The sequence below is a fragment of the Arvicola amphibius genome, chromosome 14 (assembly GCF_903992535.2).
Source record: "Arvicola amphibius chromosome 14, mArvAmp1.2, whole genome shotgun sequence".
Lineage (NCBI taxonomy): Eukaryota > Metazoa > Chordata > Mammalia > Rodentia > Cricetidae > Arvicola > Arvicola amphibius.
Window position 1 is genome coordinate 5,602,433 of NC_052060.1, and position 14,067 is coordinate 5,616,499.

The window sequence follows — 14,067 nt, forward strand, 5'->3', positions numbered from 1 at the left end:
GAGAGAGTCACCTGCCCCACATCAGGAGCAGGGACCCCTCATGACGCCGCTGGCAACCATATCAGGCCCCTAGTCCCTCAGTCTCCTCCTTCCTATCTCCCTCCTCTTACTCTTTCCTCGACTCTTGTGGCATTTGTGCCTTTGCTCCCGCCCTCTGCGCTCCAGCGCTCCTATTACCACCCAAACGCCCCAGGGCTTAGCTGCCCTGACCCCCGTCCTGGGATATTTGCCAGATCTCTGGGAGGGAGATCATTTGTTTGGGCTATGCCCCCTGGTGGCCTGACAGTATCTGCCTAGACCCCTGACCCCTAGCCCTCAACTCCCCAGGCCTCCTTTGTGTGAAGAGCCCTCCTCTGATCAGCACTGTGGTTGGGGGCCAAAGGGAAAGCCGGCCCTGCTGGGCCCCTGGGCCCCACCACCTGTCTCCTGGTTGGGCAGCTTCCCTTGTCTTTGGGCCTCTCCCTGCTCTCCCCTGGCCCCTCCTCCTGGGCCGCCCCAATGAAGGAGCCGGATGCCATCAAGCTGTTTGTGGGGCAGATCCCGAGGCATCTGGAGGAAAAGGACCTGAAGCCCATCTTCGAGCAGTTTGGTCGGATCTTCGAGTTGACTGTCATCAAGGACAAGTACACCGGGCTGCACAAGGGTGAGGGGTCAGGCCAGGCTGAAGAGGAGGCAGCAAGGATGGAGAAAGCCAGAGGGAGGGAATGGCTGGGAAGGAATGACTTGGAAGCAGAGTTCAGGGGCTGGGGACTGGATGGAGGAGCTGAATGAGAACTCAGTGGAGTGACAGGGACTTCGGGGTGGAAAACTAAGAGGAACTGTACATAGAGATGAAGAAGGGTGTTGATGGCATGGGAGGAACTCCAGAAGGACCGGAGGGACAAGTTTGAGGAGAGAGGACCAAAATTGACGGTGTGAGTAGCCCCAGATGATGCTGGAACGGCCGGCCAGGTGTTCAACCTAGAAAGAGTGGGGTATAGCCAAGCCAGGGCAGCCTAGGCTGAAAGTGATGAGCAGAAGAGAGGGACAGGACGTGGGGAAGAGAGACTGGACAAGGTTTGTAGGACTTAGAAAGTTATTAGGAAAATGCTCCTCAGGGCTCTCCAAGAGCTGCGCTGCTAAACGGGGCTGGCCTGGGATCAGCACTTGGAGAGCTCCAGATGCTGGGAACCCGGGCCACACCACCTCCCCGCTCTCAGGGCTCAGGAAAAAGCACTTCCGGCTGCTGCTTTTCCTCTTCCTTCTCCATGCACAGCCCGCACCTGCCTCTGATGGAGTTTACGAGACTTGAGAAATCGGGGAAATGGAAGAGGAGAGGGTGATGATGGCCAAGATGGAGGGAAGAAGGGAAGAGAGAGGAAAGAGGAGGAGAAAGGGGGAGGGAGAGGGGGAGAGAGAGAGCCCTACCTGCTTGGAAATCACTGCTCTTCCTATCCCAGTCCCGTCTCTCAACACATCAAATGCTCCCCCGCCCGTGTCCCTCACCTCAGGTCTCTGCTCCAGAAAAAGGGTATAATTTTTATCCCTCTGGGATGCCTCCCCAACCCAGCCGGCAGAGATGGCAAGAAGGGGAAACGCCTTCCCCATCCGAAACCCTAGGAAGGGGAAACTGGGGACTCATTCCAACTCTGCCTCTCCACCTGTGTCTCCTCAGGATGTGCCTTCCTGACATACTGTGCCCGCGATTCAGCCCTGAAGGCCCAGAGTGCCCTGCACGAACAGAAGACTCTCCCAGGGGTGAGTTCTGCGCTCTGCAGGGTCAGGGGGCTGAGAAGAGTCTCGGGAGTGGCAGAGGACCCTCAGCCCTCCCAGGACACTGAGCTATTTTCCACCTCTTGTCATCAGCGGGAAACCCTTCTAGCATCCTTTCCTTCTGTAGATGTGTGGGAAAGAATGATTCCTGGAGTGGATGGGACCTTTTCTGGGGGGTGCGTGCCGCTCCTCCCCCACTCCTCAGTCCGTCCCCAGGCCACGCTAGAGGGAGGACCTAGCTGTATGGGAGGCTTGCACAGTAGACTGGACACCTGTGTCAGAGGGAGCGCGAGGCGCCCAGGCGCTCTTTTGTGGTACTGGATAAGGCAGGCTGGGTGGCTGTGAGGGGGGGAGGGGTGCTTCCCTGAGAACAGGCAGCTGGGCCTGCTGGACTGTTCCGTGCTGGCTTCTGAGACCACGCAGGCTCCCTTCCTGTCTCCCAGGAAGAACTCCAAACAGAGCCACAGGGCATCAAAGTTGAGCAGGGTCTGAGGCGGATATGAATTTGGGGACAGCAGGCAAGGGAAGAGCTGACATGGTCTTTAAAGAGCAGGCTTGACCCCACCAAATGCCCAGGGAAGTCGGGGAAGCAGAGGTGACTCTGAGGTGGCTTCCCTCTTGCAAAGTTACATTTCTTTGTCTCTTGAGCCAGCCTCCTACCAGCCTGAGCTGGTAACCTCTAGAAGCTTCCCCCTCCCCCCACCAGCCCCTTTGCCGGTGTCTCTGCTTCTCTTGGCTCTCAGACTGTGAGTACCAGGTAGCCTTTCCTGAAGCCTCATTGCCCACGGCAAACCTTGGCTCAGCACTGTCTGGGGGTTGGAGACATCTGTCCTAGCCTCCACGCCTTCCCCACGTGGGACAGAGCATGGTACTGACTGACCATCCTGAAAGGAAACAGACAAAACAGATGGGGTGGGGATATAGAAAATAGAACTACTTATACCGCCCCCGACTTCAAACTCTCTGGAGGTCCCCTCTAGCCCTCCCCACCGTCTTATCCCGACCAACAGGAACCGCCATTGCCCAGAGTGGAGGGCCGGTTCATGGTAGGTGCATACTAGCGAGCCGGCCAAGGGATCTAGAATGAGCATGTTCATGCGCATGCGCATATGAGCACCTTACAGGCCTGGGGAGGGGTACATGCGAACTGCTGGGTTCCAACTTTCCCTCCTTTTCCTCTCTGGAGGGCCCTCACAAATCAGTTTTTACCTCCACTGCTGTGGGTTTCCTGTTCCTCATTTCAGAGCTTCTGCAGGAACTGGAGGGTCAGCGGAAGGAGACCAAAAAAGGCCAGAGAAGGGACTTGGATGAATGAGAGTGTGAGCTGGGCAGGCGCCCCAAAAGGCAGAGTACCAGCTAGGGATAGCTCCCCTGTATCTGTCCCCTCCAGTTGCCTCTGAAGCTCAGGCGAAACTCTGTCTTAGATAAGACACTGCCTGCCTTTCCTGAAATCACAGTGGGCTGGGCACGGGAGTGGGGGAAGGCCCCTGCCAAGAATGCTCCTCTCACTTTGCTCCAGACCTCCCAGGTGACACGAAGTTCCCACGGTGGCCTTTGCCACAGTTGACAGAATCCAGAAGGACTGATAGAGTTTCTAATAGGAAATGCGGGGTTCTGTTCTTCCAGGAGAATCACATGCTAAGGGGTTGAGAAAGCTGGCACAGGGCAGTCAAGGGAGCAGACACCTGAAGCAAACTCCTGCCTTGTACCCTACCAGGTGTTCTACCCTGCCATTTGCCCCGTCAGGGCTGTGTGTGTGTGTGTACATACAATACACAGTTCCATCAGTAACTTTTTGTTCCTGTCTCCAAGTCCTCCTGCAAAGTCTATTTTAACGAGGACACTTTAACCTGCTTCCTGCTCCCCTTCTTCGTCGCCCAGAATCTAGAAGGCGCTACCATATTGAGATGTTTCAGGCAGGTCTGTGGCTGTTGAGTCCCGTTCTCGCTTCTCTCCAGGAAGAGTTCCCAGGGTGGCTCCTTTCTGATCCTTTCTGAGCAGGGTGTGGCCTCTTGGAAGTCGCTTGTTGGGGCTGCCTCTGCCTGGCTTATTCTTTCCCCGTCTGCTCTGGATCAAACTCCCACTCTGGAGATGTGGGCATTCCCATCAGCTTGAGGCAAGGAGGGTGGGCTCTGGGGCACCAGGAACTGTGGAGCCCGGAGTGGCAGGGCTCCCGATCTGCACCCTCAAGAAAATTAGATTTCGAGGAAGAGCGAGCTCTTTTTGGAGTTGGGATCTTACTGTTGATGAGAGGGATGGACCTGAACAGTGGTTCTGTTAGGGCAAGCAGCGGGCTGGAGTGTCAATAGCCCCTTCTTCTTTGGGAGGCCCTAGGGAGGGCTTATCACCTGGTGGGTGGTAACTAGGGAAGCGGCGCCTGCCTGGTTGCCAGGTAAACACAGCGCAGCTGGACTCAGGGGAGGGGGCAGGTGCGCCCAGGCAAGCTAACAAAACTGAGCTTCCCACAGGAAGTGCCAGGACAGGAAGGAGCGGGGCTGGAAATGTGCATTGGGGGTGCTGGGGAGTCCTCTGTGAGGGCGTTGTAGGGGGTCGTCCACACTGTGGTCTGCGCTGTGATCTCTGCGAGAATGGACACCAGCCGTGGGTATTTACTGACATGCTATTTTTGTGCTGGAAGCCTGGGCAGGCACATCATTTCCTCTCCCAGGTTCTCGGTCTCTGAGAGAACAGCAACTTCCCTGGAGACTCGTCGGGAAGGGCCTAGTGCTATTACTAAGAATGTCCATGCTGTGGCCCTGACTGGACTGTCTCCACATCTTGAGGGGGGATGTTGACTAGCTGCTGTGGGGCCTGGGAGAGAATCTCCTGTTTTGGTTACAGTACAGAAGAGGTGACTGACCATAAGTCTCTAGCCCACAGACCTCCCCTATATGTTTCTCTCTCTCTCTCTCTCCCCCCCCCCCCCCCCCCCCCCCCCCCCCCCCGTCTCCCTCTCCCTCTCCCTCTCCTCCCTCTCCCTCTCCCTCTCCCTCTCCCTCTCCTGAGGAGATTGAGTCTCAGATGGGATAATCCCAGATTGGCAGGAGGTAAAATCTGGGGGGTGCAGATTGGCAGGAGGATTTATGAGACTGTGACCCTCCCCCCCCCCCCCCCCCACCAGCTGCTCATAGACCCAGAGATTTGGGGGAGGGAGGCTGGGGCAGGAATATCATTGAAGATGAGTCTTAGGTTTGCTCTGAGGCTGTGAACACCTGGCTGGCGAGTCCGGCCAGGGGCTGTATTTTTGTATTTCTCCTTGTTAATTCCAATCACTCAGGGTCTCCAAATGCTAGAGGATCAAAGGTAAAGTGCACCTGACTACAGAATTCCTGGTCTGTCTTCTTGAGGAAGTTGAAGCCCAGTGGAGAGAAATGATTTAGCCATGGCTCCTAGCAAAAGGCAGGGCTCCTAGGACCTAGGTCTACTTGTTAAATGACTTTGGTTAGCCTACCCTTAGCCTCACTCTTAGCATGTAAATGATGCTTGTCTTAGACTGTGGGTCTCCGGAGTGGACTGGGTGTGACCCTAGCAGTCAAAGTCCTCACTAGTGACAGAAATCCAGCGCTGAATCCTGACCACTTTCGCTTTCCAGCCACTACCACGCTCGCCATCTTGGTTACGGAAATCAACTTGTGGGAGTTTCCCAAGTCCACTCACCAAACAAGACACGGGGAATAGAAGTAGGAATTTTTCCACCCACACTGAACAAAGGGTGATACTGTGGGTGTCAGGGAGAAGGTAGCGAGCGCTCTGGAGAACCAGGGAGCCAGGGAGGATTAAAGGGAGCACAGAGCCTCGGCTCCTTCAGCTTTCTCGGCTCTTCGGACCATGGATTGGTTCTGGAGGAGGAAGCAGGAGAACAAGCAGTGTGGCCCCTGCAGGACTCACTTCCCTCTAGGACCAGGAAGCTTTCCTGGGCCCCTCCCCCACCTTCCAGCCCCTCCCCAATCCTCCACCCCAGCATACCCTGTTCCCACCCCCCCCCCCAGTCCTTCTCTGGGTGTGTGTGGAGAAGCAGAAGTGATGACATCACCACGGTCGCCAGGGCGACGGGGATGGATAAATCAGGCTGAGTGGGCGGTTGCCATGGTGCGCATTCTCCCGTTGCCACGGAGACTGGGCATCTGCTCCCTTTGTGCTGCCCGAGTGCCTTCCCCCTGGGGTCAAGGGGTGTAGGGGAGCAGAAAGAGAGGCAGACACACCTCCAGTGGTTAGAAGGAATTCTAGGCCTCCGTGGGGGTCTCCCTCATCCTTCCTTGGGGTTTCTCCATGGGATAGCCTCTGCTCCTACTTTGCAGATGGGGGCAGCTCTGGTTGATCAGGCCCTTGGCTGAGCCCTGACTTAAGAGCTGGGTCCTATGGACGGGCATTTCTCACCTAAGAGAGCAACACCTATGGGTGGTGGCCCAGGCATTCTGAGGCCAACCTGAGTCCAGAGCTGCACCCATGAGCATATTCCAACACATCCCCTCTCCTCAGTACCTTTAATCCTTTCAGGTCTGAGTCCTAGACAAGCCCTGCCCTTTCCTTCCCATCATCTTAGAGGGCTGAGGCAACTTCCCATCAGTCTCTGGCCATCTCAGCAGGGGAGGGCTCTTGGATGTTCCAAGGAGGTCCTGCCAGCTTCCTTCTTTTCTCTCCTATAGATGAACAGGCCCATCCAGGTCAAGCCGGCCGACAGCGAGAGTCGAGGAGGTAGGTTCTATAACTTTGGATTCATCCCCTTTCCTCTTACCCTCAGGCCCAGGGTTTGAAAGAGATGAAGGGTGTCCTCTGCTAAGGAAGGAAGGCCGATGGTACTGGAGAATTGTCTCAGGCTGGGGTTAAGGGATGGGCCAGTGTTGTGGTAGGAGGCGAGGTCTGACCCCTTCGCAGAGATGACAAAAATGAGGCCAAGGTTCAAGTCCTTCTTTCTTGACCTGAGATGAGAGTACTGCCCATTACTGAATCTCAATTTTCAGCTATCACTCCTTTACACCTAGAGTTATTGTCCCCCAGGACGGGGGAGTCTTGTCAGGAGCAGCAGGTACACATAGAAGGTGAAAGGCTGGGAGAATGGTCAGGAGGTCCTGAACACTACTCCCCTCCTATGCCCCGCCCCCAGAAGATCGGAAGCTCTTTGTGGGGATGCTAGGAAAGCAGCAGACAGATGAGGACGTCCGGAAGATGTTTGAACCATTTGGGACCATAGACGAGTGCACTGTGCTTCGGGGGCCAGATGGGACCAGCAAAGGTAGCCTTCCCACAGCTTCCCTTGTCCACGGAACCCCAGAGGATGCCCTCACGTGAGGTACGCCCAGAGGTAGGCATTCACCCTCTTCTCCACCCCAATGTTCGTTCACCCCAGGCTGTGCCTTCGTGAAGTTCCAGACTCATGCTGAGGCCCAGGCAGCCATCAACACCCTTCACAGCAGCCGGACCCTGCCGGTGAGCCCCACTCCCCACCCACCAGGCCCTAGCATAGAGCAAGATTCTATTTAAGATAGGACTTCTGATTTATTATTTTTAAGTTTTTGCAAAAGAATCAATGAATTAAATATTGCACCCTACACCTACTCATCTCCAGTCCGAATTCTCTTACTCTCCTCCAGCTTCTCCATTCCTCGGTCTTACCTCCCACCTCTTCTCTACCCTCCCCTCCCCCCACCTTGCTCTCTGGGGTGTCAGGACCCTTGCTTAGAGGCCCCACCTGCCCAGCACACTGATACTGCTGCTCCTGATGTTAGCGTTGGGTCACTTGAGTGCTAGCCGGAGTTCCTAGCGGGAACCCAACTAGGTGCTTCCAAAAGATGTGGGGCTTCCCACAGCTCCAGGCTCTCTAGCAGAGGCAGGGTGGGCATCGGACAGGAAGAGGACTCAGCATCTGATAGAACTGAGCCCTGGGCCCTTCAGCTCAGAGAGTCTAGGACTCTGTGACAATCCTTGGAATTCGATTTGGCTCAGGCTAGCATGAAAGTGTGGAGTGGCATCACTGAGCACTCTGCGAGACCTGGGGTGTGTGGCTGGAGTCACAGCAGGGAGATGACGCAGCTGTCAGATTAACACTCCCCACAGCTAATCCACTGTGGGCAGCCAGCACGGGCGCCTCTCGGCGCTGTCCCCTCCATCCCCACAGACCCGTCCAGTCTGAGCATTTAACTTCACACTCCTCAATTCTATCTAGCCTTTTACAAACCGGGTGCAGGGAGACGGTGGGATTAGGATCCCATTTGGACTGGGTATTGTGATGGCTGTGCTCCCAAAGAGGTCTACGAGCAGGCGCCGAGGCCCTAGGGAGCAGACGTTGACTCTGCCTCTGACACATGGGCCTGTGCCCAGGGTGCCTCATCCAGCCTGGTGGTAAAGTTTGCTGACACGGAGAAGGAGCGAGGTCTCCGCCGAATGCAGCAGGTGGCTACCCAGCTGGGCATGTTCAGCCCGATCGCCCTCCAGTTTGGAGCCTACAGCGCCTACACCCAGGCCGTAAGCATGCCCCCTCCATCCCCAATGTCCTTCATGGCCCACCCTCCAAACAGCAGGGCTCGGGAGGGAGATGGACAGCAGTGCTGGGGGCCTGGCCCTACTCTCCTCTCCCCATCCCACAGCTGATGCAGCAGCAGGCAGCGCTGGTAGCAGCTCACAGTGCCTACCTCAGCCCTATGGCCACCATGGCTGCCGTACAGATGCAGCACGTGGCTGCCATCAATGCCAATGGCCTCATCGCCACCCCTATCACTCCATCCTCAGGTAAGGCCTGTGCTAAGCAGGTAGGGCTAGGGAGAAACACAGCTGGGCAGATAATGATAGCATGGTGACCGTGAGCAGGGGAAGCCACCAGGTCCAAGAGGTGCTGGGATCAGAGAATGGCCGCTTGCTCCACCCTGCCCCCAGATGTGTCAGCTGGTTCTCTGCATCTGTGTGCCTGTCTCTGCTCTGTCGCTACCATTTTCTCCTTCCTAGGAACCAGCACCCCTCCTGCCATTGCTGCCACGCCCGTCTCTGCCATCCCTGCTGCCTTGGGCGTCAACGGCTACAGCCCGGTGCCCACCCAGCCCGCAGGGCAGCCTGCCCCTGATGCTCTGTATCCCAACGGGGTTCACCCTTACCCAGGTGGGGCTCTGCCTGCCCACCTTGCTCCATCAGCCATCCAGGCCACCATTCCCATGCCGGCAGCCATGACACACCTTCCCACCTTCCCTCTCCAACCCCAGGGCTTACGGTGCTTTTCTTGCTCTCTTCCTGGGCAGGAGTGCTCCTAGGGTTCTGTTCTGTTCTTAGTGTTTTTGAGACAGGGTCTCTTTGTGCGGCCCAGGCTTTCCCACAACTCAGTACGTAGGCTAGGCTAGCTTGGAACTCACAAAGATCCGCCTGCCACTGCCTCCCAAGTACTGGGATTAAAGTCATGTGCTACTTACTTTACCTGGCATTCTTTGTGTTCTTGGCTAGGGCAGCTGAGGCTGAGAGGTAGAGCAATTTATAGTCAGTCATAGACCTGTCTACGCGACACTGGGCTCTTTCCCTTTTCCTACTGTCATAAGCATCTCCCCTTCTCATCTCACCCCTCACCCCTACCCCATGAAGCTCTGTCAGCTGAGAGGGACGCTGGTGGGGTTCCCATCGTGTCCCATCCCAGACCCCACTCATGGCTTGTGGTGCTCCCTTCAGCCCAGAGCCCTGCTGCCCCTGTGGACCCTCTCCAGCAGGCCTATGCGGGAATGCAGCACTACACAGGTGAGGAGACGGGCCCGGGCCTGCGCATGCGCAGATGGGCGGGACGGCGGCGTGAGGAGAGCCGACCTAGAAACCATACATCTAAGCCTTCTTCGACACTCTCTGCTAACCACGTGCTCAGGCTTTCCTGACAAGCTGTGCCTGTGAGAGTGGATGCTTGAGAAAGCACCCCGGGACTTGATCTGAGGAAGCCCCTTCCCTGATACTCTCAGTCCTGTGGATTCCACTGGACTGGGCTGGGGAGGGAGACAAGGCTGGCTGTAAGGGGTCGGGGGAACCCCATTTGCTTTTCCTGTTTTCACTACCCTAGCAGCCTATCCTGCAGCCTACAGCCTGGTTGCACCTGCGTTCCCGCAGCCTCCAGCCCTGGTTGCCCAGCAGCCCCCACCACCACCTCAGCAACAGCAGCAGCAACAACAGCAGCAGCAACAGCAGCAGCAGCAGCAACAACAACAGCAACAACGGGAAGGTGCCAGAGAGGGGCAGGGTCCTGATAGCTGTGAACCACCCATGTTGTGGGCTTGGGTACTCCCGAGCTCTGCGCCAAACTCAGCTCTGGCCCTATGTGTGAGGATGGAAGGAATGGGGACCCTGGTCCCACACTGCCGGGGGCCTGGATCGGCAGCTACTCTCTGCAGCTGCCCGCCCCCACCTCTGATGATCCAGTCTGCATTTCCCAGTCTCTGAGCTATCCCTTCTATCTCTGCTGCCACCCAGGCCCTGATGGCTGCAACATCTTCATCTACCACCTGCCCCAGGAGTTCACAGACTCAGAGATCCTCCAGATGTTTGTCCCTTTTGGTCATGTCATCTCAGCCAAAGTCTTTGTTGACCGGGCCACCAACCAGAGCAAATGTTTTGGTAAGAACATGATGATCCAAAAGACCCCATGGACATTTTTGTTTGAACTCTAACTTAGAACAAAGTTTGCCACATTTGGAGGCATTTAGGGAGGGTCTCAATGAGCTCAGCATTTGAAAACCTGATTATACAAGACCACAAAAGAACGATCTCCAACACACCCACCAGCCTATACAGTTGCCACCCAAGCCCGGCTCTTGTAAAAACATCATAGCTTCATCTTCCTCCTTAAGAACCAACCTTGGGGCTAGAGATGTAGCTCAGAAATCTGAGCACGTGTAGTGGCATGAGATCCTATGTTCACATCACACACACATGCACACACACATGTGCAGTGGCATGAGATCCTATGTTCACATCTCACACACATGTGCCATGGCATAAGATCCTATGTCCACATCACACACACATGCACACACACATGTGCAGTGGCATGAGATCCTATGTTCACATCTCACACACACATGTGCAGTGGCATGAGATCCTATGTTCACATCTCACACACACATGTGCAGTGGCATGAGATCCTATGTCCACATCACACACACACGTGTAGTGGCATGAGATCCTATGTTCACATCACACACACATGCACACACACATGTGCAGTGGCATGAGATCCTATGTTCACATCTCACACACACACACACACACACACACACACGAGCCAACTCCATTTCATGTAGTCTAGGGATATTAGATTTCCAAAGGACGTAGGTTTCAGCTGGAAGCCTGTTTCAGACCCTTGCTTCAAAAGCCATTTACAGGGTTCTCAAAGGGTAGGTTCTGAGAGCTTTCAGGCTAAGGGTCACCTTTCAATGAACACTGGGAAACACATCCTAGATTGTGAATGGCTGGACTGGATTCACTCATTAAATCTATCATGAACCAATTCTTTCTGACTGCCTACTGTGTGTCAGGCAGGTCTCTAGGTTTTAAAGATGCTCGGAAGGAGCAGGGTGGTGCTGGGAAACAAACAAGTAGCCCTGGCGCTACGGCTGGACAGCGCTGTGGGGCCAGGCCGGCCTTATGCCCTTCTCACCCCAGGCTTTGTGAGTTTCGACAATCCGGCCAGTGCCCAGGCTGCCATCCAGGCTATGAATGGCTTCCAGATTGGCATGAAGCGCCTCAAAGTCCAGCTAAAGCGGCCTAAGGATGCAAACAGGCCCTACTAAGGGCTTCAGGTGGGTGCTGCTTTGTCCTGTGACCTCATCTCCAGACTCCACACTGGGGCCAGACCCCTTAAGTGAACCCCCACCTTTCTTCCACTACCGACCCACCATGATGCTGGGCAAAACAAAGTGGGATCTGGGCCACTCCCTCAGCTACTGAGTCATTTGTGTCTCCTGCAAGCACGCACGTGCGCGCGCGCACACACACGTGCGCGCACACACACATACACAACACACACCCGTGCATGAGCACGTGTGCACACAAACACACAATCCCAGGGAGAGCCAAGTCTACACCTATGTCTGCTCCCGGAGTTTTCCACAGAATCTGGTCTTATTTGTCTGGTCAGTGTCTGTGTGTCTGTGTCTTTCTCTTTTCTGGTTTTCCTTTGGGTTGGATGTAATTAGTGAAGTAGGTTGGGGGAGGCAGGAGGCTGCTTTAGAGAACTGGAGGGTCATAGAGCCTCTTGGTTCGGAAACCTTCTCTCCCAAGAAGTGGGGACACTCAGGTCCTGTTGCCTGTTGCCCTGAACTGCAGGTGATTTTCCCAGGGCTGTGGACTCTGGGGCAGAACACAATACAGATGGGAGTGGGCGTGGCTTGGCTTAGTGGAGAAAGTGGCATAGCACAGACCTGGGATTTGTACTGAGTAGGGCCCCTCTACCCCAGTGAGGCTGCCATTCAGATTTGGGGCACAGAGCTGTGAACCCTGGCTACTTTTGATTTGTTTAATCTCCTTTGGACCAAACCTTGAAAAAAATCACAACCCAAGAACAATACCCACATTTCTGTTTCTCCCCTTTCCCCCCAATCCTGGCTGCTTAACTCCCCCCACCCTGGGGGCCCCCAGCCCAGGGTCCGTGTCCATTGTCGGCTGAAGCCCCCATCCCGGACCCCTGCTCCGGGCCCCTGTAAGTTGCATGGAACGAGCGTGTTGTCTTTGGAGCCAATTGTTTGTTATCTGGGGAGGGGCTGTGGAGGGAAGCGCCCCCCCAGCCCAGGCTCAGGGCCGGGGGCAGCTCGCGGGATGTGCTTGGTCAACAGTGGTTGGTGACTGTGGTCTGTGGTCTGTGCATTTTTCTCTTGCTTCCTTTGTTCCTTTCCAAAAAGGAATGAGAACAGTGCCTTAGGGCTAGGGGTGGTGTCACCCCATCCCTAAGCCCCTCCTGGGTCACCCCAGTCTCTGCGGATGCTCCCCTCTCCAGGAGTCTGTCTTGTCTGTGCACCCTCTTCTCCTTCTAGTTATCTCTGCCTGCCTGTGTGTCTCATTCCTTTGCCGCTCTCCCCTCTAGCTCTATCTGGTGTTTCTTCCTAATAGCTTCAGCTTCTATTTTGTTCCACCCTTTCTTCCCCATTTCTCTCTCCCTGCTCTATGCCCTCATAGCTGGAGGGATGGGGGAGGTGAGCGGATGGTTCTGTTGGGACATGGCCTTTCTGATGGCCTGCCTTTCTCAAGTAGCCCCATCATAGGTGCCATCACTCCCTGCCACCACCCGCCCCCTTCCCGGAACCCATGACCAGTATTAGCCATCTTCCCTGTGCGTCACCCAGATTTCCTTTCTTCACAGGTCTGGAGATACCAGAGGAAGGGCACTCTCTTCCCATGACTGGCCCCGGCCTTCTCTGCACATCTGCCCTGGGCCTTGATTGGACTCTAGGGCAAAAGCTGCTTCGTGGCCCTAAGGGTCCAGGACCTGGCTCACTCCCACCACCTTGCCTCTCTCAAGGGCCATGGTTTTGCTTCCCTGGCTCCAAGAGCCTATTTCCTCCCCAGTGCCCTTTTGGCCTTTGTGAGGAAGCAAGGAATAGGCTTGAAGGCCCAGGGATATCTGCCTTCTGCTAAGGCTCGAGTCGGGCCTCTGCACCCACCGTTCGCACTTGTCTCCCTCAGTAGGCCTGGAGTAGCTGTACAGGCCCACGAGGGCGGCCAGGCATCCTCTCTCCCAAGCGTTCTCACCCCAGCCTCCTCTGCACCGTAGGGGCTTCTCAGAAGCTGGCTCTCACATCTTCCTCCACCCTCAGCTAGACGTAGGATGTCTCCAAATCCCAGGCTCCTAGCCCTAACACTCACTGCCTCCCCCAAGAGCCCCTCAAAGGAGGGTGTGGGGGAGCCCTGAGGGCTGTCTCTCTGCCAGCCAGTCACAGAGACCCTCCTTTCATGAGGAAAAGACCTTCCCTGAATCCCTAAAATGTTTACTGTCTCTGCTGGCCTCCATGTGAGTACCAGGACCACCAGGGCCTCACCCAGCCCAACCAGCAGGCGCTGCCGCCCTCTTTCTGGGAGTTTAGACAATGTTGCCCTTGGATTTTTTTCTCTCTCTCTTGATTTCTCCCTTTGCTTTGGGGGTAACTGGGTATTTGGGAGGAAGGGTGTGGGGAGGGTTAAAGGGGTTTATTACCTGATCATTTTCTTTAGGAAGAAGTTTTAGGGAGAAGAACATGGGTGGGGGTGGGATGGTAGAGGGCGAGAAGGGGGGTCGATTTCTGACACTCTCTATGCTTTACTTATTTATTTATTTTTACTTTTGAAAAGTTGGTCTTTTCTGTCTAAATAAAGAAAGAAGTTTAAAAG

The 14,067-nt window shown here is 55.5% G+C and overlaps 1 protein-coding gene across 42 annotated transcripts; it reads left to right on the forward strand.

Annotated features, from left to right (window-relative positions):
- The first annotated feature begins 456 nt into the window (after positions 1–456).
- Celf3 (CUGBP Elav-like family member 3) lies at positions 457–11,498 on the forward strand. 42 transcript variants are annotated; one of them, XM_038312173.1, is made up of 13 exons: positions 457–643; positions 1,655–1,737; positions 6,399–6,447; positions 6,857–6,985; positions 7,100–7,179; positions 8,071–8,214; positions 8,337–8,478; positions 8,692–8,841; positions 9,397–9,462; positions 9,773–9,825; positions 9,904–9,931; positions 10,180–10,323; positions 11,371–11,498. In XM_038312173.1, the coding sequence occupies exons 1-13, from the start codon at positions 499–501 to the stop codon at positions 11,496–11,498; spliced, it is 1,341 nt and encodes a 446-aa protein (XP_038168101.1). In that variant the 5' UTR covers positions 457–498. The 42 variants fall into 42 exon arrangements, with proteins under 42 accessions (XP_038168101.1, XP_038168102.1, XP_038168103.1 ...); XM_038312143.1 differs by having other exon boundaries at positions 499–643; positions 6,399–6,451; positions 6,858–6,985; positions 9,773–9,831; positions 9,907–9,931; XM_038312182.1 differs by having other exon boundaries at positions 499–643; positions 9,397–9,480.
- The last annotated feature ends 2,569 nt before the right edge of the window (positions 11,499–14,067 follow it).